The 23787-nt window shown below is 41.5% G+C and overlaps 1 protein-coding gene across 1 annotated transcript in view; it reads right to left on the bottom strand.

Annotated features, from left to right (window-relative positions):
* The window catches only part of LOC126262612 (synaptic vesicle glycoprotein 2A-like), a 53459-nt gene that overhangs the window by 20298 nt on the left and 9374 nt on the right, over positions 1-23787 (bottom strand). Inside the window, exon 3 of the mRNA XM_049959367.1 lies at positions 10097-10258. Coding sequence (XP_049815324.1) covers positions 10097-10258 — 162 coding nt within the window. The remainder of the gene's footprint in view (positions 1-10096; positions 10259-23787) is intronic.

Here is a 23787-nt window from a genome sequence, read left to right as displayed (position 1 = left end):
GTTGGGACAGTTCATTTGAAAGGACACAGCTGATTTCCATCTCTGGCCTTAAAACATACCGAGCTTGTGTTCAATCTGGTAGTGACTTCCATGTCAATAGGATATGAAACCCTAATCTTCCTTCCTTCCACCTTACTGGGAAGATTTTTGAAACTAGTGGTAATGAGAGTGGAATGTCCACCATGATCAAATTGCCAGACATGAATGATTCAGTTGGATATGACAAATGTAAAATTGTGCAGAAATTCTACCTATTGGAATAAGCGAGTGCCATGCTCCTACATTTGTAGTTGGTTTGAAACATTCAGCTAATTCTCTTTTAATAACTGTAGGTAGCTATAATAATAACCACAGTTTATTCTTCTATAAGAATTTGTGGTTATAGTGCTCCCCATCATTCATATGTGCCACTCATTTTCCTTAGCAGAAGAAGCAAATGCTTCAGCAGAAGACATGTGGGTACACACTAGACATTATATGTATAGTGAGCACTCTGGCAGCATAGACTCTCTCCCCAGCCACCCCTTTGCCATAGATGGGTTTTTCTGGGCTAAAAGTGTGGCCAAAAGCTCTTTCCCCATGGTTGGCACTCTTCCCAATGGACACCGAGCAAGTGACACCCACTGAATGATATGTCATGTTTCATCACATGACAGAGAATTTAACATTTTGCCACACAGTGCTACCAGGTAGGTGTACAACCAACCAGAAGACTACTTACCAGAAAGTTGACCTTTTGCAGCTATGTGGCATGGGCATTGCAGGCTACTTGTATTGCAGGCCACTTGTATAGTCAGTGAGAACCAGTGACCTACCCGCGGCCCCTTTTCCTAGATAAATATCCCAAGTGCAACTCCAGAAATCACTTCTTGAATGATGCCACTTTAACGTTAACAAGGATGGCAGCTCCCCCCTCCCCCCTCCATCCTCCAAACCTACTAAACAGTGCAGTTTGCATGCTCACATGATCGTGTTTATTAATCCTCACATACTTTCAACAAGTCACCTACACACTTGCTTGTGAAGCACCCCAGCACGCCAATTCAACTGTGTAGCACTGCCCGTGCTCTGGCAGTTCTGTACCCAGAGCACTAATTAGGGATGCAATGACACAGAGAAACACCAAGACCAGCATACCAAACCCTTTGAGGAAGACTCCAGCTGATCACCAACTTCTCTCCACGATCCCTGATCTGCAAGCACAAATGGCTGAGTTCCATGCTTTTATTGGACATAGTGCAGAGCTTGCAGGGAGCATTGCTGCTTAGATGTGAGCCACCCCTCCAATACCCCAGACAGGCTGGGCCCCACTCACCTGCCACCATTCAAGGCCCATGAACCCCTACTGCGATTTTATTCCACTGAAGCAATATTTGTGGGTTCCTCTATTACCAGTGGATCTGCAAGGGCTGAATTGATGGTCCACCACTCAAGCCTGAAGTCACCACAGAGGTGGATGACATCATATCAAACACACCACAGTTCAAAAGTTTTGGCATACTGAAAGTCCATTTGATATCACAGTTAGTGTCATCTGAGATGCAGTGCATACATGCACTACGTTCAGCCAAAGAATGCAATGACATGCAACCCTTGCAGCTTCTCCAACACATCCGTGACATTTCCAAGCCCAGTATAATGCCAGTATAATTCCTGAACTGGCTCATGCACCTGTCCACCACAATACACATGGCCCTGGCTGTGCACAATCACGCAAACATTGATGCAGCAGCTGTTTTAGTCGATAGACTTTTCAACGTGCTTGACCCCTCATTGACTACTGCCAGCACCAGCCTTCAGCTTCGACATGTACCCATATTCACCGACTGTCACCCAGTGCTGCAATAATTATTCATAGGGTTGTCTGAACATAATCCAGCACTTCCAGCCCCCACACCTCATGACCTCCCTACAGAGATGGCTCAGTGAATGATAGACATGATCAGTGAGATGGTGAAACTCACTGCTGCACTGGAATGTGTGCACCCTTCCACCCCCATGCTAGACCCAATTCAGCAATGTGACACACCTGAATACTGTGTGCATGGTGCACATGACCTTTGTGAAATCTACACCCCTGACAGCCACCTGCTTGATAGCTACCAGTGCTCATACTCACACAGGCGCAGCACCCCTGGCCAGTTGGTGACTACCAGGGGTCTCTGCTAATATCATGAGTGCTTTGCCAGCAATACCACAAATTGTCAAGTGTTTGGTGCCCCTGTTTGCTCTGCAGTCTCACACCACCTATTTATACAAGATTGTCACAACCTTTCACTCCCTTTGGCATACCTAGTTGATACTGAATCTGACCTATCCATTTTGCCCCACAAGCTGTTACCCCCTTCTGTCTGCCATCCACCTTCTTCCCTATTCCTCACTGCAGCTAATGGTTCAGTCATCACCACTTACTGTTCGCACACCCAGTCCATTGACCTAGGCCTCGATTGAGATTTCCCATCGATTTTCACCATTATCAACATCATGGATCATGTACAGTACATCCCACCTTCACATCCCCTGCCAACTCTGCTTAGACATCCACTTCGCAGTTAAGCAGCTATCCTACTCTGGCCCTTTTGCTGATCTTGCAGAGTTTTCCCTCCTCACCCATCGTTCCAGCACCCCTGGGAGGTGAACCATGACATGGTGCATTAAATGGCGACAACGGCAGGCCCTCTGGTTTCCTAATGTGCCCGCAGCCTTCCACCAGGCAAACAAAGGGCCACTCAGGCTGAGACTGAGTCATCGATCACCACCAGTGTGCTCTGCCCCTCCAAAAGCCTGTGGGATACTCCCATGCATGTGGTCCCCCAAAAAGAGGGGACTTGGCACCCTTTCAGCAACTGTCAGGTGCTAAACATGAAGACAATCCTTGACCATTATGCTGTGCCCTTTGTGTGAAGCTACAGCAATGCTCTCTCCAGCACATTGGTCTTCAGCAAGGTGATTGCACAAAAACATTCAAACAAATCATAGTCACCCCAGACAACTTTGAGAAAACAGAAATTATTGTGCCTTTCAGCCTCTACAAGAGCGTTTTTATGCCGTTCGGGCTCCACAGCACCACCCTAACCTGACAGCACTTTCTAGACAATGTTCTCAGTGGCACCTTGGGATACTTTGAATACCTGGAAGATATCTTCATCTACTTTTGTGAACTCACAGAGCACCACTGACATCTCCAGGAGTTATTCTTCCACTTCCAGAAGATAGGGGTTATAATTAACCTGGTGAAGCGCAATTTTTTGGTGCTCTAGAGATTGAATTTCTGGGACATAATGTTTCTGCCACAGGCTCCCAACTGCTTGCCAAGAAGATCCAGACAATGACCAACTACCCATACCCACAACCTTCAAGGAACGCCACTGGTTCTTTGGCATGAGAAATTTTTTCAGGCACTACCTTAGAAACACCTACAGGAGTCCCTCACAGCTGCACTCCAAGGTGACTGCACAAAAAGAAAAAGTCCATGCCTTGGTGTGTCCAAATGGTGGACAGTGTTTAGAAGATGAAGTGTGTTCTAGCCAATGCTGCCCTTCTGACCCATCCCCAGCCTACCACTTCGCTCGCAGTTGTCACTGACACTGGCCAGTCTGCCTTAGGTGCCATCCTCCAGCAATGCATTGGGGATACCTGGCAGCCAATGCCCCTGTTTTATTTTCAATGAAATGGACCAAGCCACAGTGAAAATGAGCTGCATGGGACTGTGATATCCTTGTAGTTTACGAGTCGATCAAATACTTCTGTCCCTCGGTTGCAGGACATCCCATCAAGGTCTTCATTGACCGCCAACTCTCAGGACAGGGTTTTGTTAGAAGGAAGGCACCCAGACATCCCTCAGACAGTACTGTTAGCCTCAGCCACTCCTGCATCCTTACCCCCCTCCCCCCCTAGAGTACAGGGTCCTGTTCTCTGCCGAATCCTCCGGTCCTGAGTTGAACAAGTCATGAAACAACTGGTACACTGACCATATCCTCCAACCACATGAAGTTTGCAGTACCAACCTCCATATCTGGTGTGACCTCCTTACAAACTCTGACTATCCAGATGGCTCAGCAGACTGTATCCATTCCTACTTCCCCCCTGAATTCCAGAAACCAGCCTTTGGCCACCTACACAGCCTGTCACACCCCAGTGTCCATATGTCTGTGGCTGTCAAATGGTAGTGCTTCCTTTGGTGTGGGATTCAGCGAGATTGTAGTAGCTAAGTGCATGCCTGTATGCCATACCAGTGTACCAAGGTGGGCTGACATGTGCACACTCCAATTGCTGCTATTCCTCTCAGGGGAACGTTGTTTGCCACATGTACATGTCAACACTGTGGGCCCCCTTCCATCTAATGGCTACCAATACATACTTACCATGGTTGAAAGGTTCATTCACTGGTGAAAGGCTGTGCCAATCTTGGACATCTCAGTGGACACCATTGCTAGGGCCTTCAACGATGCATAGGTTTCAAACTTCATTTGCCCCTATCACATAACCTTAGGCTTTAGGTGGTAATTTATGTCCTGCCTTTACAAAAACTTCCTGGGACTTGCAGCACTTTAGTTCACTTCACTATGAGCTACCACCATTCTGTTTCACAGGACTTCAAAAGCAGATGTCACCTGCCAAACGGTCCATGGTCTGCAGCCCTGCCAATGGTTCTCCTAGGTTTGCAAGTGGCGTATGAGGCTGACTTGGGAGGTCAGATACTGAGTTTTTATACAGACAGCTGCTGCATGACTGCATGGCCTGCTTAAGCCCCATGCCCTTACAGCACCATGGTGAGTGTAGACTGTTCATACATTGAGATCTGGAGGTGTGCTCACATGTCATGCTCTGCATAGATGCCTGCCAGCCACTGCTCCAGCCCCAATACTTGGGCCTTCGAATCATCCTCAAGCTCAGAGAAAAGACCTTTTCTCAGCAATCCCACAGCACCACAGCCACAGTCACAGTCACAGACCAGTTGAAGCCAGAGTATACTCTCAGCTTCCCCAGCTCCTGTGCAGCTCCAGTAGTTGAGGTCAAGCTGGCATGAGGTGATGATAATGCTCCCACCTGCATCACCGACCCAGTGGCCAGTGCCTGGGCCACAAGTGCCAGAGCCAACCAACTGTTTGACCCGCTGCCACTTGTCCTGGAGGAACTGCCTACCACACCTGACAGCTCATCCCCACCACCTGACCGCTCATGGCATGATGCATCTTTCTGTCCCTTAAATGTCTTCTTCACAACACCAGTTGCACCTGTTGATACCCCAAACCCAATGCCGGCAAGCATCCTACAGTGATATAAGACAATATCATCCAGCAAAGTGTGACAGCAGTTACCGATGGCGCCAGTGCATGCAGATGTGTGGTACACCACAATTGCTGGTCACACAGTGCACTTCTGCCCATGCATGACCTACCTGCCCATCAGCTGGGGGCACCACTGACCCACCCCAGTTAACAGTGTGGTGGGCCACCATCCTTGACTGAGCTAATTGCATGACATGTCAGGGACTGCCACATATGGCATTGCTGCCTCCACTGTTGCACCATCAGGCTACTGAGCTCCACCAGCAGCCATCACCCCACATCGCCATTGTCAGCATACACCCTAGTCCACCAATAAATGCCAGGGTTAGTCCTTTGGTCTACAGCCCACCTTTTCCCTCTGATAGGGATGGGGAACTGTATTATGACATGCTTCCCAACATTCATGGTTGCCACTCGTTTTCCCTAGCAGATGACACAAATGCTTCAGCAGAGGTTTTGTGGGCACACACCAAATAATATATATGTAGCAAGCACCCTGGCGGCGTAGACACTCTCCCCATCCACTTCATTGCCATAAGCGGGTTCTTCCAAGCTAAAAGTAATGCTGGAAGCTTTTTATCCGTGGCTAGCACTCTTTCCTGTGGACATCAGGCAAGTAACTTCAGTGAGCACCACTTGCTGAGTGATACGTAGTGTTTAATTGCATGATGGAGACACAAATGCTTCAGCAGAGGTTTTGTGGGCACACACCAAATAATATATATGTAGCAAGCACCCTGGCGGCGTAGACACTCTCCCCATCCACTTCATTGCCATAAGCGGGTTCTTCCAAGCTAAAAGTAATGCTGGAAGCTTTTTATCCATGGCTAGCACTCTTTCCTGTGGACATCAGGCAAGTAACTTCAGTGAGCACCACTTGCTGAGTGATACGTAGTGTTTAATTGCATGATGGAGAATTTAATAGCTTGTGGCACAGTGCTGCCAGATAGGTGTATGAACAACCAGAAGACTATGTACCATTAAGTCGACCTTGTGTGACTACACAGCGTGAGCATTACAGGCTTCTTGTATAATCAGTGAAAACCAATGATGCTACCTATCTTAAATATAGTCAGACATGTGTAACCTTACTTCCTAGATAGTTACCGCAGATGCAACTAGAGGAATTGCTTCTCAGATACCACCACATTAACATTATTAATCCAACCCACACAAGACCTACTAAGCAGTGTAGTTTGTGTGCTCATATGAGTGTGTTCAAGAGTCTTCACATACTTTCAACAAGTAACCTACCCACTTGCATGTGACCTATGAATGTGTGAAATTACATCAATGTTTTAACTCTTTCATGTGAACTTATAGTTAGACTCATTCCCTATCTAGTGTAGTTATGGTGGAACACTGTACCCTTTTTATTTGTGTAAATATAAATTTGTATGTAGTGGATTCAGCATGTAGATTCAAGTTATGGAAAAAGTCTCATATGATGCATCTTTCCTGTTATCTGCCCTGCAAGAGCGAACTTATAACTGTGCCTTCATTTTGGCTCATTAATGGTGTTTTGTTTTGTGCCAGGACATGGCAGCATGACCATTGTATATGTGTCATCTTCTACATTTTGTATAATCTCTTGCCGACACCAAGGGGGGGGGGGCATGCCTGTACGGGTTCATTATCTATCTCTTGTAGTAGATATATCTTGTTCAGTAAGTATGGTTTCCATGTCAATGGATTTAAATTGGTTTCCTCCTTCCCTAGCATATGCTCACCTTTCAGCAATGTGTTTGATGACATTTCTAGCCATGCTGGTGAGTAGAAAAACAATTCCTGCAAGTTCACTGTTTGTTCATACATTCAAGTACATATTGTTTATACATTTGAGCAAAATTTATTTCCTCTTGAGGAATTTATAGTTTGAACAGTTTATACTTTGAGTGGCAAGTAACTCCAAGTTTTGATAAAATAAAACAAAAGTTTTTCTTTGAAAATCACTATTTTCTGCCTAAGTATCCCTTTGCATATCAGATTTTGCCAACTCGTACTTGGGGGTATGCCAGTTAATCTTGCAAGTGGGGTTAGTTGGAGCAGTTGCAAGCTTTTAGGGAAAGTCTTTTTGGGGTTACCTAAACACATGTTTCACTAATGGTTTCTACATGTTTTTGTAGTTAAAAAGTTAAACTATCTGCTGAATTTGCCTGAATCTGCCCAAGTATTTCACAAAACAGCAGAAAAACTGAAAACCCAAATCTATGCCATCTAGCACCAGTCTTCCCTACAGAATACTGATAAAGTTTCTGAGACTTCCTTCTCTTTTGTTACTGAATACCTTGACTCATTCCATGTTCTGAAAGTTCTGCCACTTGATGCAATCTATGAAACAGAATGAATTAATGCATTTACTTGTTTTGTAAACAGGAATGTCCTGTGCTTTTTCCTGGACATGCTTGACATGAGAGGTTCTCTGTCAATATGAGCTAGGAAAGGGAGAAATTTCACAGCATTAAGAGATGCAGCAGGACCTGGTGCCTTATAACTTTGAGCTGTCTGGTTTTTCTTTTCAAAACCAGATGTGTTTATTTCAATATTGCTCATTTTTACTATGTGCAGCAATCAAACGTAGTATTGTTCTCATGTGTAAATACTTTTTAAAATGCTGAATATAATATTTTGGCTTTTTTCTGATGTCATCAGTTTCAGCACCAGTACTAATCCATGGGAGACAGGAGAGAAGCTTTGGATCAGAGATTTCTAGAATTTTCTGATCGTCCTTTTGCTTTGATCCAAATTGGAAATTATTATAGGCTTCATGCATATGCCCTTTTATGGGTGCATGATTTTCCATTTAACTTTCTCAATCAGTTTCCTTACTTTATCTTTTTTAGCAATAGCAGTCCTCATTTTCCCAACCTTCTCTGAATAGTGCTGTTAAACCATAGTGGATTTCTGCTGTCTTTTATTATATTACTTGGGTACAAATTTATCTATAGCCACATTTAAGATGTGTTTGAGCTTGGACAGACACTCTTTCTTGTCATTTTCATGATCCTCTCCTATGAATCAAACAAACCTGTGAGCACTTGTGCTGCCCTTCTTTGTATATGGTCAGTAGCCCCTGTTACTTCTATTTGGTATGGGTTCCAAATACTTGAGCGTATTCTAAGATGAGATGCACAAGTGATTTGTAGGTAGTCTCTTTTGTAGACTGACTGCTTTTTTCCTGTATCCTGCCAATGAACCAAAGTCTTGTCACGTGCTTCACCTACAACTGAACCTATGTGATTATTCAATTTCATATATTTACAAGTCGTTACACTTAGGTATTTGTATGATGTGACTGATTCTAATTTCGAATCATTGATATTTTAGTCAAGGGATACTATGTTTTTCATTTTGTGCAACGAATAATTTTACATTTCTATACATTTGCGGCATGTTACCAACCTTCACATTGCTTTGAAATATTATCTCATTGAATATTTCTGCAGTGTTTTCAGACAAATCTCATTATAGATAACAGTGTCGTTATGTAAAGTCTGAGTTTGCTATTAATATTGTCTGTGAATTCATTAATATGGTGCATGAATAATGGGGATCTGAAAACATTTCTCTGGGGCATGCCTGAAGTTACTTCTATTTTTGTTAATCACTCTCCATCCAAGATAACATGCTGCACTCTGCCTATCAAGGAACAATCAATCAACTCACTGTCCACACCCATCCAGCCCCTTCCCTGTTCCTATTCCAGCACTACACAGCCGTCATTCCACCACCAGACCCAGTGCTTTTATTTCACTTCTTTTCCGCTACTCCCCCACCCCCATCTTCCCACCTCTCCCTTGCTTTCCATCTGACCTGCAGCACTTCAGTGTCTGCCACCCCCACCATCCTACCCCTCCCCTCCCCACACCAGCCTCCTCCTTACCACCACCCAGTTGCCACTCCCATCATGCACTGGTGCTGCTACTAGAAGTGTGGTTTCAGTTGCCTGAGACTGCAGTCATGTGTGTGAGTTGTGTTTGCATGAGTGTGTGTGTGTGAGTGTGTATGTGTGTCTAGTGTTGATGAAGGCCTGAATGGCTGAAAGATTTAATTGTGAGAGTCTTTTTGTTTTGCCAATCTACGACTCAGCATCTCCACTATATGGTGAGTAGCAACTTTCCTTCTCATAATATTGTTACATTCTATCCTGTATTTTCCATTCTTTGATTTAATTAGTGAATTTCTTATCATATGAGCAAGTGTGTGTATACTTTTATTGTATAACTGAAATGTCCCATTTAGTGCAAGCATAAATATAAATTATTTTTTGTCATAAAAGATATATTGATTTTCAAATATTAAGATATTACTAATATAAATGTCTCATAGCGTATGTGTAAATATTAATTCTGATCTCTTGTCGTCACATTAATTGATATGAGTATTCTCCATGAGTCTACCATATTGTACTCCACTGTATCCATAACTGTAAATCATATGAACAATTCGTTATCATAAACATTGTAGAAACAGTGACTCTTTCAACATCCTAGCAACTCGAATGGAGTTGGGATTCACAGAACTCAGAATAACACAAAACAAAGTAAATAAAAATCAAATGTAGATGATGTAGGAATTATTTCAGTTACCCTTTTAGTTGTGCTGCAACTGCACCTCTCTCCTGAAGAATGGATCAAAGTTTTGTCAATATTGGAAGTGTGATATGTCAAGTGTAATTGTGCAATTGAGAAAAAAGGAAAGAAAGCAAAATAAATAAATGAATTTGGCAATTGCATGCAAAAGTATTCATTTGTATGATTATTTATACCTACCATACTTCCATTTCTATAAAACAGTTCTCTTACCAATGTAACCTGTTGCATTGAGAGTCCCTTTGTCTTCAGGGGAAAGTTGAAGCTCACATTCTGCAGATGGTAGAATGTATGAAATTGCTGATATGCTTAACTGCTGAGCTAGTGATGCCATCAGTGACACAATAAGTATCAAATAATTGTATTTCCCGAAACCTGTAAAAGAACACAATTATACCACAGGGCAAATTCCAGAAACAATGTGAGAGAGGAGCTACGAAATATTAGGTTGGTGTATAAGTTCATAGCATTTGTGTTTTGCTTGTTGGTATTCCAGTTGTTACAGGTTTGTTTATCAATTGTCGTTTTTTATTTGTAATTTACTGTTGTTATTTGAGTTTACATTTTGTCATTTGTAGATAGTGAGTGGAGGTGTGGACACTAGAAAATGTGGTGCCAAGTGGAGAAATCAGAACATTTCTTACATATTCTTCTGTTTGAGTTCAATACAGGGGTGACAGCAGGGAATGCAGCCAGAAGAACTTGGAGATAATGTCATTGGACAGATCATAGCACAAAAATGATTTTTCTCATTTCAAGGAGGACTGCTTTGACATTAGTGACACTGTTCATTCAGAAGGACCTTCGGGATTTGATGAAGACCATTTATACTCATTAATCCAAAATGAACCACATCAGTGTTGTTGAGAACTGGCATATATGATGAACTGTGATCATTCCACCACTATGCAACATCTGCATGCAATGGGAAAGATTCAAAAATTGAGTGTATGGGTACTGCATGATCTAAGCCAAATCACAAAAATCTGGAGGTGTTCATAAGTGCATCTCTGCCTGCCTGTCATTAGTTGACTTGTGAACAACATCAACCATTCCTATCCTGTCTTTACTGATGATGAGAAATGGTGTCTTTATGCTTATGTAAGGTAAAAGAAGATATGGCTTAGCCCAAACAAAGCAGCAACTCCCCATACAAAGACCTGCATGCATCCACAAAACATAATGTTATGCATCTGGTGGAACAGTGATAGTGTGGTGTACTATGAATTGCTTCTCTAAGGTGTACCATCACTGCTGACATTTAATGAAAACAACAGAGGTGTCTTGCAACCACAGTCCAAGCATAATGACCAGGAAGACTGCATGAAGTGATGCTACTCCATGATAATGCCTGCCTGAATTCTGCTAGGCTGACAAAAATCAGTATAAATGTGTTGGGTGGGGAAGTCATTCTGCACCCACCTCATTCACCTGACCTTGTATCCTCAGATTTTCAACTTTTCTGCTCTCTATCAATCAACCTTCAAGGATTTTCCTTTCTGGATGAAAATGTGATCTGAACATGGCTTGATGAATCCTTTGCCTCAAAATCAATGATTTCTACAGCTGTGGAATCAAAAAGTTACCCCAGCATTGGCAAACTGTTGTAAATAGTGAAGGAGAATATATCATTGATGTCTGAAGTCTCTTTTATGTGTATCTGTTGTGTTTATTGAACTTGTGGAAAAATGCTACAAACTTATGCACCAACCTAATAGAGTCAGAGGAAATATATTGATTAAAATCTCAGTTGCAAAAGACACAGTTACATACTTCGAGAGATATGCTGCTTACAAGTAATGTAGAAACATTTTAATAAGAGATGGCACAGAACATAGCTTGAAATGCAAAGAAGTATGCAGTTATGCTTATCTAAATGGTACAAAAATAGAAATAAATCATAAAATAACTATAAGATATGTACTAAAATTGCAACTGGAACATAAACTTATTTCCTCTGAAATATAGTTCTTTGTTTTACCACTTCAGGAAGAAAGTGCTTACAAACTGGGTAAGTACAACAACCATTAAAGAGTATTTACAGCAGGCAAGAATAAAAGTTAGAAATCACTGTGGCACAGAATTAACATCTTGACCCTTATGATATGTTTATAAAGCTGTATGTCTAAAAATATCATCTACAGCATTGTTAGCAACTCTACAACAAGTAGAATTTCAAATACACCACAAACAAGATGAAATGCAATGGAATGCTGTGTCTGATGATGGTTCAGAAATAAAATTGAAAGATAAAACTTCCTTCCTTGGCATAATGTTAGATCAGCATCTCTCTTGGGAGCATCATATCGATTTCTTACGCCAAAAACTAAGCAAATCAATTTATGCAATGTGGACAATGTCACAATATCTTAAATATGAGCAAATGAGTATAATCTACTATGCTTTAGTGTATCCATACTTCACATATGGAATTGAAGTATGGGGATGTGCTGCTGCCAAGCATGTAAATAGGGTATTCATCCTTCAAGAAAAGACAGTTAGGATCATGTGTAAGCTTAGATATAATGAGTCCTGCAAAACAATTTTCAAAATTAAGAAACTACTAACACTCCCATCACTATATATTTATAAAACTGTTTAGCTGATGCTAAAATACAAGCAGTACAATCATCTAAATAGAGAAGTGCACATGTACAATACTAGGAGGGATGATAGTTATCACCTGGAAAGAAATAATGCAAAAAGTGCAGACAAGAGCCCCTATTACATGGGGATCAAATTTTATAACAAACTTAAAAAAAAAGAATAATTAAAAAGCTTAAGTGGAAGCTGCTTTGAAATTGCCTTGAAGGATTTCCTCAGCAATAAGTGTTTTTATAGTATTAAGGAATTCCTCTCAGAGGAGTAGAATACTTTCATTTGTATAAATATTATTTACATGTACAAAAAAAGACATAAGTTTTTATCTGTCAGGCCTATTGTATATAATTGTTTCTCACAATGTTATAAGGGGAAATGATCAATATGTAAACTATCCAAAACAAATCCTTGTATTTGGCCATGGAGAATAAATAAATAAAAAAAAAATAAAAGATAGGAATTTGACAGGGAAACGGTGGCACACTCTTTACAGGTGGCATTTGAGAGGACAACAGTGATGAATACAGGGAACATTAAAACGAAGTTAGGAAAGCATATGTTAATGACGATTTGGTTTTTTCCACTTCCTAATGAGAAATTGAGCAAAAAATCTTGACATTGAGAAGGTGTAAATTAAATGGACCAGATGACATCCCTGCTAAAGTTTTATGTGCTCTTCATTTGCACTTAAGCCCATACTTGCGCCTACTTTATAATGCTTTTCTATTATAAAGTGGAACACTAGAAATCGGGAAAGAGACAAATGTGATTATCTTAAAAAATGTAACACAAAGGCTCTCTAACTCTGAAGTTCTGCAAACCACTTTTGTCTCCTTCACTTGCTAGGGTAAATGCTGGAGAACTGACATACAATATTCTGCAGGACAAAATACAGTTTCATGGTATCATTTCCCAAAAAGTCATTAGAACTGGACAGTCAACAGAAGATGCCATAAATGAGAGAATAAAGCTGGCTAGGAATGCCTCACATAAGTTTACAGCCTAATTATGAATACTGATGGCATGTTTGACAACCTATGAAGGCCAAAATGTTTTGACCAGCTGAACAGATTGAATAATTGCTGGGCAAATTAATCATCTGAAGTACATGTTCCAAAAGAATGGCTATGGTTCACATAGTATGAAGCCAGTGTTCTGTAAGAAAAGGAAACATGAAAATGTTGAACGTTAACCTGAAGAGCCACCAATTACATCCTCCCTGTGGCACTACTTCCAGCAGAATAGGCAGACTGCTGCAAAGATAAGGTATAATACGTGTTTTTCTGTCTAACTAAGAATAAAGAAGATGCTACAACCTGTTAATGAAAATCTCGATCTCAGGATCCCTGGCATTTATAACATCCCTTGCAAGTTTGAAGCTTACTGGTAGTTGGGAGCTCCAACGTCAGGTGCGTAATGGGGCCCCATAGGGATATGGCTGCAAGGGAGGGGAAGAAAACCGATGTGCACTCCACCTTCATACCAGGGGGAGTCATTCCAGATGTGGAAAGGGTCCTTCCGGATGCCATGAAGGGTACAGGGTGCACCCATCTTCACGTGGTCACTCATGTCGGCACCAATGATGTGTGTTGCTATGGATCAGAGGAAATCCTCTCTGGCTTCTGGCGGCTATCTGATTTGGTGAAGACTGCCAGTCTCGCTAGCAGCATGAAAGCAGAGCTCACCATCTGCAACATCGCTGACAGGACTTACTGTGGACCTTTGGTACAGAGCCGAGTGGAGGGTCTGAATCAGAGGCTGAGATGGTTCTATGACCGTGTGGGCTGCAGATTCCTTGACTTGTGCCATAGGGTGGTGAGGTTTCAGGTTCCACTGGATAGGTCAGGAGTCCACTACACACAGCAGGTGGCTACAGGGTAGCAGGGGTTGTGTGGCATGGACTGGGCAGTTTTTTAGGTTAGATGGCCTCGGGAAAGTATAGAAACGGCAACATCCTCAAAGGGTGCAGGGCAAAGTCATGACATGCGGGGACCATGCAGCAACCAGTATTGTAATTGTAAACTGTCGAAGCTGCATTGGTAATGTATCAGAACTTCAAGCGCTGATAGAAAGCACCGAAGCTGAAATCGTTATAGGTACAGAAAGCTGGCTGAAGCCAGAGATAAAATCTGCCAAAATTTTTACAAAGGCACAGACGATGTTTAGAAAGGATAGATTGCATGCAACCGGTGGTGGCGTGTTTGTCACTGTTATTAGTAGTTTATCCTGTAGTGAAATAGAAGTGGATAGTTGCTTTGAATTATTATGGGTGGAGGTTATATTCAACAACCGAGCTAGGTTAATAATTGGCTTCTTTTACTGACCTCCCGACTCAGCAGCGTTAGTGGCAGAACAACTGAGAGAAAATCTGGAATACATTTCACATAAATTTCCTCAGCATGTTATCATCTTAGAAAGAGATTTCAATTTACCAGATATAGACTGGAACACTCAGATGTTTAGGACGGGTGGTAGGGACAGAGCATTGAGTGACATTATGATGAGTGCACTATCTGAAAATTACCTCGAGCAATTAAACAGAGAACTGACTCGTGGAGATAACATCTTGAACCTACTGATAACAAACAGACCCGAACTTTTTGACTCTGCAAGCGCAGAACAGGGAATCAGTGATCATAAGGCCATTGCAGCATCCCTGAATATGGAAGTAAATAGGAATATAAAAAAATGGAGGAAGGTTTATCTGTTTAGCAAGAGTAATAGGAGGCAGATTTCAGAATACCTAACAGATCAAAACGAAAATTTCTGTTCCGACACTGTCAATGTTGATTGTTTATTGAAAAGTTCAAGGCAATCATAAAATGCGTTTTAGACAGGTATATGCCAAGTAAAACTGTGAGGGATGGGAAAAACCCACCGTGGTTCAACAAGAAAGTTAGGAAACTACTACGAAAGCAAAGAGAGCTTCACCGCAAATTTAAGTGCAGCCAAAACCTCTCAGACAAACAGAGGCTAAACAATGTCAAAGTTAGCGTAAGGAGGGCTATGCATGAAGCGTTCAGTGAATTCGAAAGTAAAATTCTATGTTCCGACTTGACAGAAAATTCTAGGAAGTTCTGGTCTTACGTTAAATCAGTAAGTGGATTGAAACAGCATATCCAGACACTCTGGGGTGATAATGGCATTGAAACACAGGATGATACGCGTAAAGCTGAAATACTAAACACCTTTTTCCAAAGCTGTTTCGCAGCGGAAGATCGCACTGCAGTTCCTTCTCTAAACGCGTTAACGCAGAACAGGGAATCAGCAATCATAAAGCAGTTACTGCATCGATGATTTCAGCTGTAAATAGAAATATTAAAAAGGGTAGGAAGATTTTTCTGTTTAGCAAAAGTGACAAAAAGCAGATTACAAAGTACATGATGGCTCAACACAAAAGTTTTGTCTCAAGTACAGATAGTGTTGAGGATCAGTGGACAAAGTTCAAAACCATCGTACAATATGCGTTAGATGAGTATGTGCCAAGCAAGATCGTAAGAGATGGAAAAGAGCCACCATGGTACAACAACTGAGTTAGGAAACTGCTGCGGAAGCAAAGGGAACTTCACAGCAAACATAAACATAGCCAAAGCCGTGCAGACAAACAAAAATTACGCGAAGCGAAATGTAGTGTGAGGAAGACTATGAGAGAGGCGTTCAATGAATTCGAAAGTAAAGTTCTATGTACTGACTTGACAGAAAATCCTAAGAAATTTTGGTCTTATGTCAAAGCGGTAGGTGAATCACAACAAAATGTCCAGACACTCTGTGACCAAAATGGTACTGAAACAGAGGATGACAGACTAAAGGCCGAAATACTAAATGTCTTTTTCCAAAGCTGTTTCACAGAGGAAGACTGCACTGTAGTTCCTTCTCTAGATTGTCGCACGGATGACAAAATGGTAGATATCTAAATAGATGACAGAGGGATAGAGAAACAATTAAAATCGCTCAAAATAGGAAAGGCCGCTGGACCTGATGGGATACCAGTTCGATTTTACACAGAGTACGTGAAGGAACTTGCCCCCCTTCTTGCAGCGGTGTACCATAGGTCTCTAGAAGAGCGTAGCGTTCCAAAGGATTGGAAAAGGGCACAGGTCATCCCCGTTTTCAAGAAGGGACGTCGAACAGATGTGCAGAACTATAGACCTATATCTCTAACGTCAATCAGTTGTAGAATTTTGGAACACGTATTATGTTCGAGTATAATGACTTTTCTGGAGACTAGAAATCTACTCTGTAGGAACCAGCATGGGTTTCGAAAAAGATGGTCGTGTGAAACCCAGCTCACGCTATTCGTCCACGACACTCAGAGGGCCATAGACACGGGTTCACAGGTAGATGCCATGTTTCTTGACTTCTGCAAGGTCTTCGATACAGTTCCCCATAGTTGATTAATGAACAAAGTAAAGGCATATGGACTATCAGACCAATTGTGTGATTGGATTGAAGAGTTCCTAGATAACAGAACGCAGCATGTCATTCTCAATGGAGAGCAGTCTTCCAAAGTAAGAGTGATTTCAGGTGTGCCGCAGGGGAGTGTCATAGGACCGTTGCTATTCACAGTATACATAAATTACCTTGTGGATGACATCGGAAGTTCACTGAGGCTTTTTGCGGATGATGCTGTGGTGTATCAAGAGGTTGTAACAATGGAAAATTGTACTGAAATGCAGGAGGATCTGCAGCGAATTGACGCATGGTGCAGGGAATGGCAATTGAATCTCAATGTAGACAAGTGTAATGTGCTGCGAATACATAGAAAGATAGTTCCCTTATCATTTAGCTACAAAATAGCAGGTCAGCAATTGGAAGCAGTTAATTCCATAAATTATCTGGGAGTATGCATTAGGAGTGATTTAAAATGGAATGATCATGTAAAGTTGATCGTCGGTAAAGCAGATGACAGACTGAGATTCATTGGAAGAATCCTAAGGAAATGCAATCCGAAAACAAAGGAAGTAGGTTACAGTACACTTGTTCACCCATTGCTTGAATACTGCTCAACAGTGTGGGATCCGTACCAGATAGGGTTGATAGAAGAGATAGAGAAGATCCAACGGAGAGCAGTGGGCTTCGTTACAGGATCATTTAGTAATCGCGAGAGCGTTATGTAGATGACAGATAAACTCCAGTGGAAGACTCTGCAGGAGAGACGCTCTGTAGCTCAGTATGGGCTTTTGTTAAAGTTTCGAGAACATACCTTCACCGAGGAGTCAAGCAGTATATTGCTCCCTCCTACGTGTATCTCACAAAGAGACCATGAGGATAAAATCAGAGAGATTAGAGCCCACACAGAGGCATACCGACAATCCTTCTTTCCACGAACAATACGAGACTGGAATAGAAGCGAGAACCGATAGAGGTACTCAGGGTACCCTCCGCCACACACCGTCAGGTGGCTTGCGGAGTATGGATGTAGATGTAGATGTAGAAATCCTCGCACAAACAAAAAAATGGCTGACATTGAAATAAGTGTCCAAGAAATAGAAAAGCAACTGAAATCACTCAACAGAGGAAAGTCCACTGGACCTGACGGGATACTAATTCGATTCTACACAGAGTACGTGAAAGAACTTGCCCCCTTCTAATAGCCGTGTACCGCAAGTCTTTAGAGGAATGGAAGGTTCCAAATGATTGGAAAAGAGCACAGGTAGTTCCAGTTTTCAAGAAGGGTCATCAAGCAGATGTGCAAAACTATAGGCCTATATCTCTGACATCAATTTGTTGTAGAATTTTAGAACATGTTTTTTGCTCACTTATCATGTCATTTCTGGAAACCCAGAATCTACTCTGTAGGAATCAACATGGATTCCGGAAACAGCAATCGTTTGAGACCCAACTTGCTTTATTTATTCATGAGACCCAGAAAATATTAGATACAGGCTCCCAGGTAGATGCCATTTTCCTTGACTTCCGGAAGGCATTCGATACAGTTCCGCACTCTCGCCTGATAAACGAAGTAAGAGCCTATGGAATATCAGACCAACTGTGTGGCTGGATTGAAGAGTTTTTAGCAAACAGAACACAGCATGTTGTTCTCAATGGAGAGACGTCTACAGATGTTGAAGTAACCTCTGGCATGCCACAGGGGAGTGTTATGGGATCATTGCTTTTCACAATATATGCGGCTTTTCATGGATGATGCTGTAGTATACAGAGAAATTGCAGCATTAGAAAATTGCAGTGAAATGCAGGAAGATCTGCAGCGGATAGGCACTTGGTGCAGGGAGTGGCAACTGACCCTTAACATAGACAAATGTAATGTATTGCAAATACATAAAAATAAGGATCCTTAATTGCATGATTATATGATAGCAGAACAAACACTGGTAGCAGTTACTTCTGTAAAATATCTGGGAATATGCATGTGGAATGATTTGAAGTGGAATGATCATTTAAAATTAGTTGTTGGTAAGGTGGGTGCCAGGTTGAGATTCATTGGGAGAGCCCTCAGAAAATGTAGTCCATCAACAAAGGAGGTGGCTTACAAAACACTCGTTTGACCTATACTTGAGTATTGCTCATCAGTGTGGGATCCATACCAGGTCGGGTTGACAGAGGAGATAGAGAAGATCCAAAGAAGAGCAGTGCGTTTTGGTACAGGGTTATTTGGTAAGCATTACGGAGATGTTTACCAAACTCAAGTGGCATACTCTGCAAGAGAGGTGCTATGCATTGCGGTGTAGCTTGCTGTCCAGGTTTCGAGAGGGTGCATTTCTGGATGAGGTATCAAATATATTGCTTCCCCATACTTACCTCCTGAGGAGATCACGAATGTAAAACTAGAGAGATTCGAGCGCTCACGTAGACTTTCCGGCAGCCGTTCTTCCCATGAACCATACGCGACTGGAACAGGAAAGGCAGGTAATGACAGTGGCACGCAAAGTGCCCTCTGCCACGCACCATTGGGTGGCTTGCAGAGTATAAATGTAGATGTAGATGTAGAAGTGTGATCATACGATTACTGTCATATGCTGATAACATGACGATTCTTAGGAAAGAGAACCTGAGAGGTATTATGGAAGCAAGCTGTTACACAGTCTTTGAGGAATTATGTCAGTCCATTTGTACCATTTCCAACCACTGTGATGAAGCTCAATGGCATTTTAAAAATTTACAAGTGGAGAAATCTGCAGTTGCCAAGCACAGCCTCAAACACAAGCACAAAATATTGTTTGAATTAAAAAAAAAAATGCTTCTACATACTGGGAGTCTGTAGTTAAAGAGGCTGCAGAACTAAAAATATGTGACAAGAACTGTGACTCTAGGTAATATCTTAGTGGTGCTTGGAAACAAGCTCTTGATGCAGAGAAGAGTCAGAGATATTTGTCACAACGTTTATGGTACTACAGGAGTCGTGGCAGCATCAATGCAGACATTGACACCATCCACGACATTATTATGTAATTTCTGACCAATCACAAGCTGCCCATGGGCTACATAAGGCCACTCCAGCAGCAGTATAGACAGTCAGTTGCTCCTGATGATGATGATGGAGGTACTCATCGAAAGCTCAAGGTTTTACTCTGAACTGATTTGGAAATAAGTCCAAGAATGTTTTATACAATAGTTCCATTACAAATCTGTTTACATGTTCAAAAAGCATTTCCAAAATAGAGCAGCAACAATGTTGTGACCAGAGGAGAGCCTAACAACAGGAATTTTGAAAGACTGCCCAGAAGGATTCACATGTGGCATAGTGTTTAGAGGTCTGGTGCTGCAGGGCAATACATTAGTCATATGATTACTGTCATATGCTGATAACATGATGATTCTTAGGAAAGAAAACCTGAGAAGTATTATGGAAGCAAGCTGTTACACTGTCGGCAAGACTCAGCGGAGCAGCGCCTCTGAGGAAGTCCAGCGCAGTTCTGGACGAAACATAAGGAGCAGAAAAGTTCTTGGACCACGACCTTACATCCCGGAAAGTATATCAACAGCCAAGCTATGAAACTTCCTGGCAGATTAAAACTGTGTGCCCGACCGAGACTCGAACTCGGGACCTTTGCCTTTTGTGGGCAAGTGCTCTACCAACTGAGCTACCAAAGCACGACTCACGCCCGGTACCCACAGCTTTACTTCTGCCAGTATCTCGTCTCCTACCTTCCAAACTTTACAGAAGTTCTCCTGCGAACACAGGAAACAACCAAGCTGTTACACAGTCTTGGAGGAATTATGTCACTGGCTCAAGAAACCAAGTCTGCCAAAAAAGACCACCTAAGTCTGCCAGAAAAGACCACCTATGTATGACTGTGTAAATGAAAGGAGCATTTTTAGCTACCCACACACTAAACCAAGCAACCGATGCATAATAATAAAGATCATCACTAAGGTGTCTTCTTCAATGGATGACAAAACTTCGGTGCATATATAGAGAAATGAATAAAATGGACAAAATTACTGCGTAGCCAGTTATCATTAAAAGCTAAATATAATGATTTATCATGATTCCATAATAATAGGAATTATGGGATATTTTGTGAGGGTTTGAGTGCACTGTTTATAGCAACAGCACAGACAATTAACAGGGTGCAACACGTAATACTTCTTTCATTGATAAGGACTTTGGTACTATGTCAATTTAGGCACAGCAGGTAATTCTTGGAATATCATAACTCAGTCTGTGGATACAAAAGAAAGTGCTGATCTTTTGGTTGAAGAGAGATAAATACCATGAACTGCAGAATACAGAAGTAGTGTTCACCACCACCAGACAGTAAATTTTGCATAATATCCTTCTCTTGTGACACAAATGGATCAAGCTTCAACAGCAAAAAGGATTTGCAGGCCCCTCCATGCCACAAAACAGAGACTGAGAATGAGGCACCTGAACTCTGAAGGGGACTGATGTACTTTTTGACAGGCCATATGCCACTCATTCACTCACTCCAATAGGAAGAAAACAAACTGCTGAATGTGCCTGCAGTAGAGAAACTGTACTGGAACACATTAACTGAGAATGTTTATGGTTGACACTGACTAGCAGCAACTGAACTGGCATGGAAAATCTGATGCCATGGAGGTCCTGCAGTATGAGACATGGCACATTCTGGGTAATGTTGTTGATCAACACTTGTCTGATGTACTGCAGGAGGTTGCCACAGGAGTTCATGCAGCAACATGGCAGAGACTGTTGAGATCAACAGATGCAGCAAACAAGCTACTAAAAGTGCAGGTTAACTGCATGTAACTCTATCTGAGTCAATGTGCCCACCGTAGAACTAAATATTAACAATTTATTCATACAAAAAGTCCAAAACTAATAGTTGGTGTGAGGTTTGTATTTTTTGTTGCAGTTGCTAAGTGAGCATAGCATGTTTGGGTGTACATTATATTAAATCAATTACAACTTATCTTTAAAGAGACATTGATGGTCCTCAGTTGTGTAAATTGGTAAATCACATGCTTCTCTTAAATAAATGTAGTTTATTACTCATGACCAAGATAACTGTTACAAAGACTGTGAGATCAAGGCAAAGACACAAAAGCAGGCCCAATAACACAGTAAGTGGCCACTGAATGGCACAGTAAGTGGCAACTGTTGCTCAGCTACATATATATCAGCATAATAATTAGTCACAATTTTAAATTATTGCTGACTTCATTACAGTTAATTTGTCTCCTTGCACAAAAATTTCTTGGTTCATTTGCCGCATCAAATTCAGACAAAATTCCAAGTTTTCAATGATGTCCACCATCATCTTCATCAGCGGCTAAAACAGACTTATGAATTGGTAAGGTTCCTTCTTTTGTACCCACAGAATGGCATCTGATCAGCTGGATTATGATATGATGGTGTGTATACAGGAAGCGCACCTGGCATCCATAGATTTTGCTTGCACCCTATATCTAGCATTTCTTGCAGCGCCATCCATCGCATTAGATGGCAAACTGAAAAAAGTATTCCTCTGCATTTTTTCCTTGGCTAGTGCACACTTCCATGCATTGCTAAGTGCATAGCCAGTGTCTCTACTGAAGTTGTTTTCACAAAGTCTAATTTCAACAGCTTCTCTGCTCATAGAGTTCCAGTAGTTCAAGGTGTGAGCAAGTATTCTTGTTTGTTCAAACAAAAATCTTGTGCTTATTTAACAGGCTGTGCTCTGCCAACACTGATTTATCCAAAGGCCTGTATTTAAGGTGATGTTGATCCTCAATGCAACAATTGGCAACTGTCTGTATAGACAGGCCCACATAATTCTTGCCACACTCAAAAGGAATGCTATAAATTCCTGGCACTCTCAGACCTACATTATCTTTAACAAGTTGCAACACTTCTTTAACTTTTCTGAGTGAGCAGAAGACTAGTCTGGCTCCTTGCTTCTTTATGAATCTACCTATTTTGCTAGAGTGGAAGCCATGCTATGTGTTGATCCTCTTGGCTTGTTTGAACAGTGTTGTGTCTTGGTTTTTTCAACTGTGTTGATCTAATATCACAAACAGTGTACCTGTCCATTCCGAACACATCTTCAGAAGCTTAATCTCGAAAGTGATGTGGTCCATATCCAACAACTGTCTGTAAAAATATAGAGATATTTCAACCAAACAGTAATTATCATGAGCATAACACATGGAGGAAGAATAACATACACGGTGAGCATAGAAATTTGAACTTGATGCAAAAGGGTGTCCACTACACTTGAACAAAACTCTTCAATGCTCTTCCTCCTGAAATGAAGACAGAGATTCATAACAAGGATAAGCTTAAAAAAAGCACTAAAAATATTTCTGCTAGAAAAAGCTTTTTACAGTCTAGATGAATTTTTAAGTAAATAAATTGTAAAACTTTAATAATGCCTGTAAGAATGTTATTTAACTTGAGCTCTGTATCCATTTGTGCTCTGTTCTTTCTGAAGTGCTTTAATGATTCTAAGAAAATATGTATAGTTTTTTTCTGTATTGCTGATCAAAGAATTTACTGTATACATTTTTATATAATTATGTACTCAAATGTCTGTATATGCTATAAGATTATCAAATTGAATTTATAAAAAACTGACAAGTTCCACATCCTTGTGAACCCAACACAGTTGGACTTATGGAACACAAAATAAAATCAGTCAGTCAAAACAGTTCTGGCTCTGTGTGCTAAGGTGTTCAGCACAGCTCTCTTCTGAGCTGGATTGTGAAAGCTATACCCATTGAGATACAGATCTGTATGCATCAGTTTTCTGTACACAGAGTGGCTGAACTGTCCATCTGATCTCCATTTCATCAACATGTCTAAAAAAGATAACTTCCCCATCCATCTCCACCTCCACTGTGAACCTTATGTTGGGTAGTAAAATCAATCGATCAAAAAT

This window comes from Schistocerca nitens, chromosome 6, assembly GCF_023898315.1.
Source record: "Schistocerca nitens isolate TAMUIC-IGC-003100 chromosome 6, iqSchNite1.1, whole genome shotgun sequence".
Lineage (NCBI taxonomy): Eukaryota > Metazoa > Arthropoda > Insecta > Orthoptera > Acrididae > Schistocerca > Schistocerca nitens.
The sequence above is the reverse complement of the archived record's forward strand: the minus strand, read 5'-3'. Positions and strand labels throughout refer to the sequence as shown.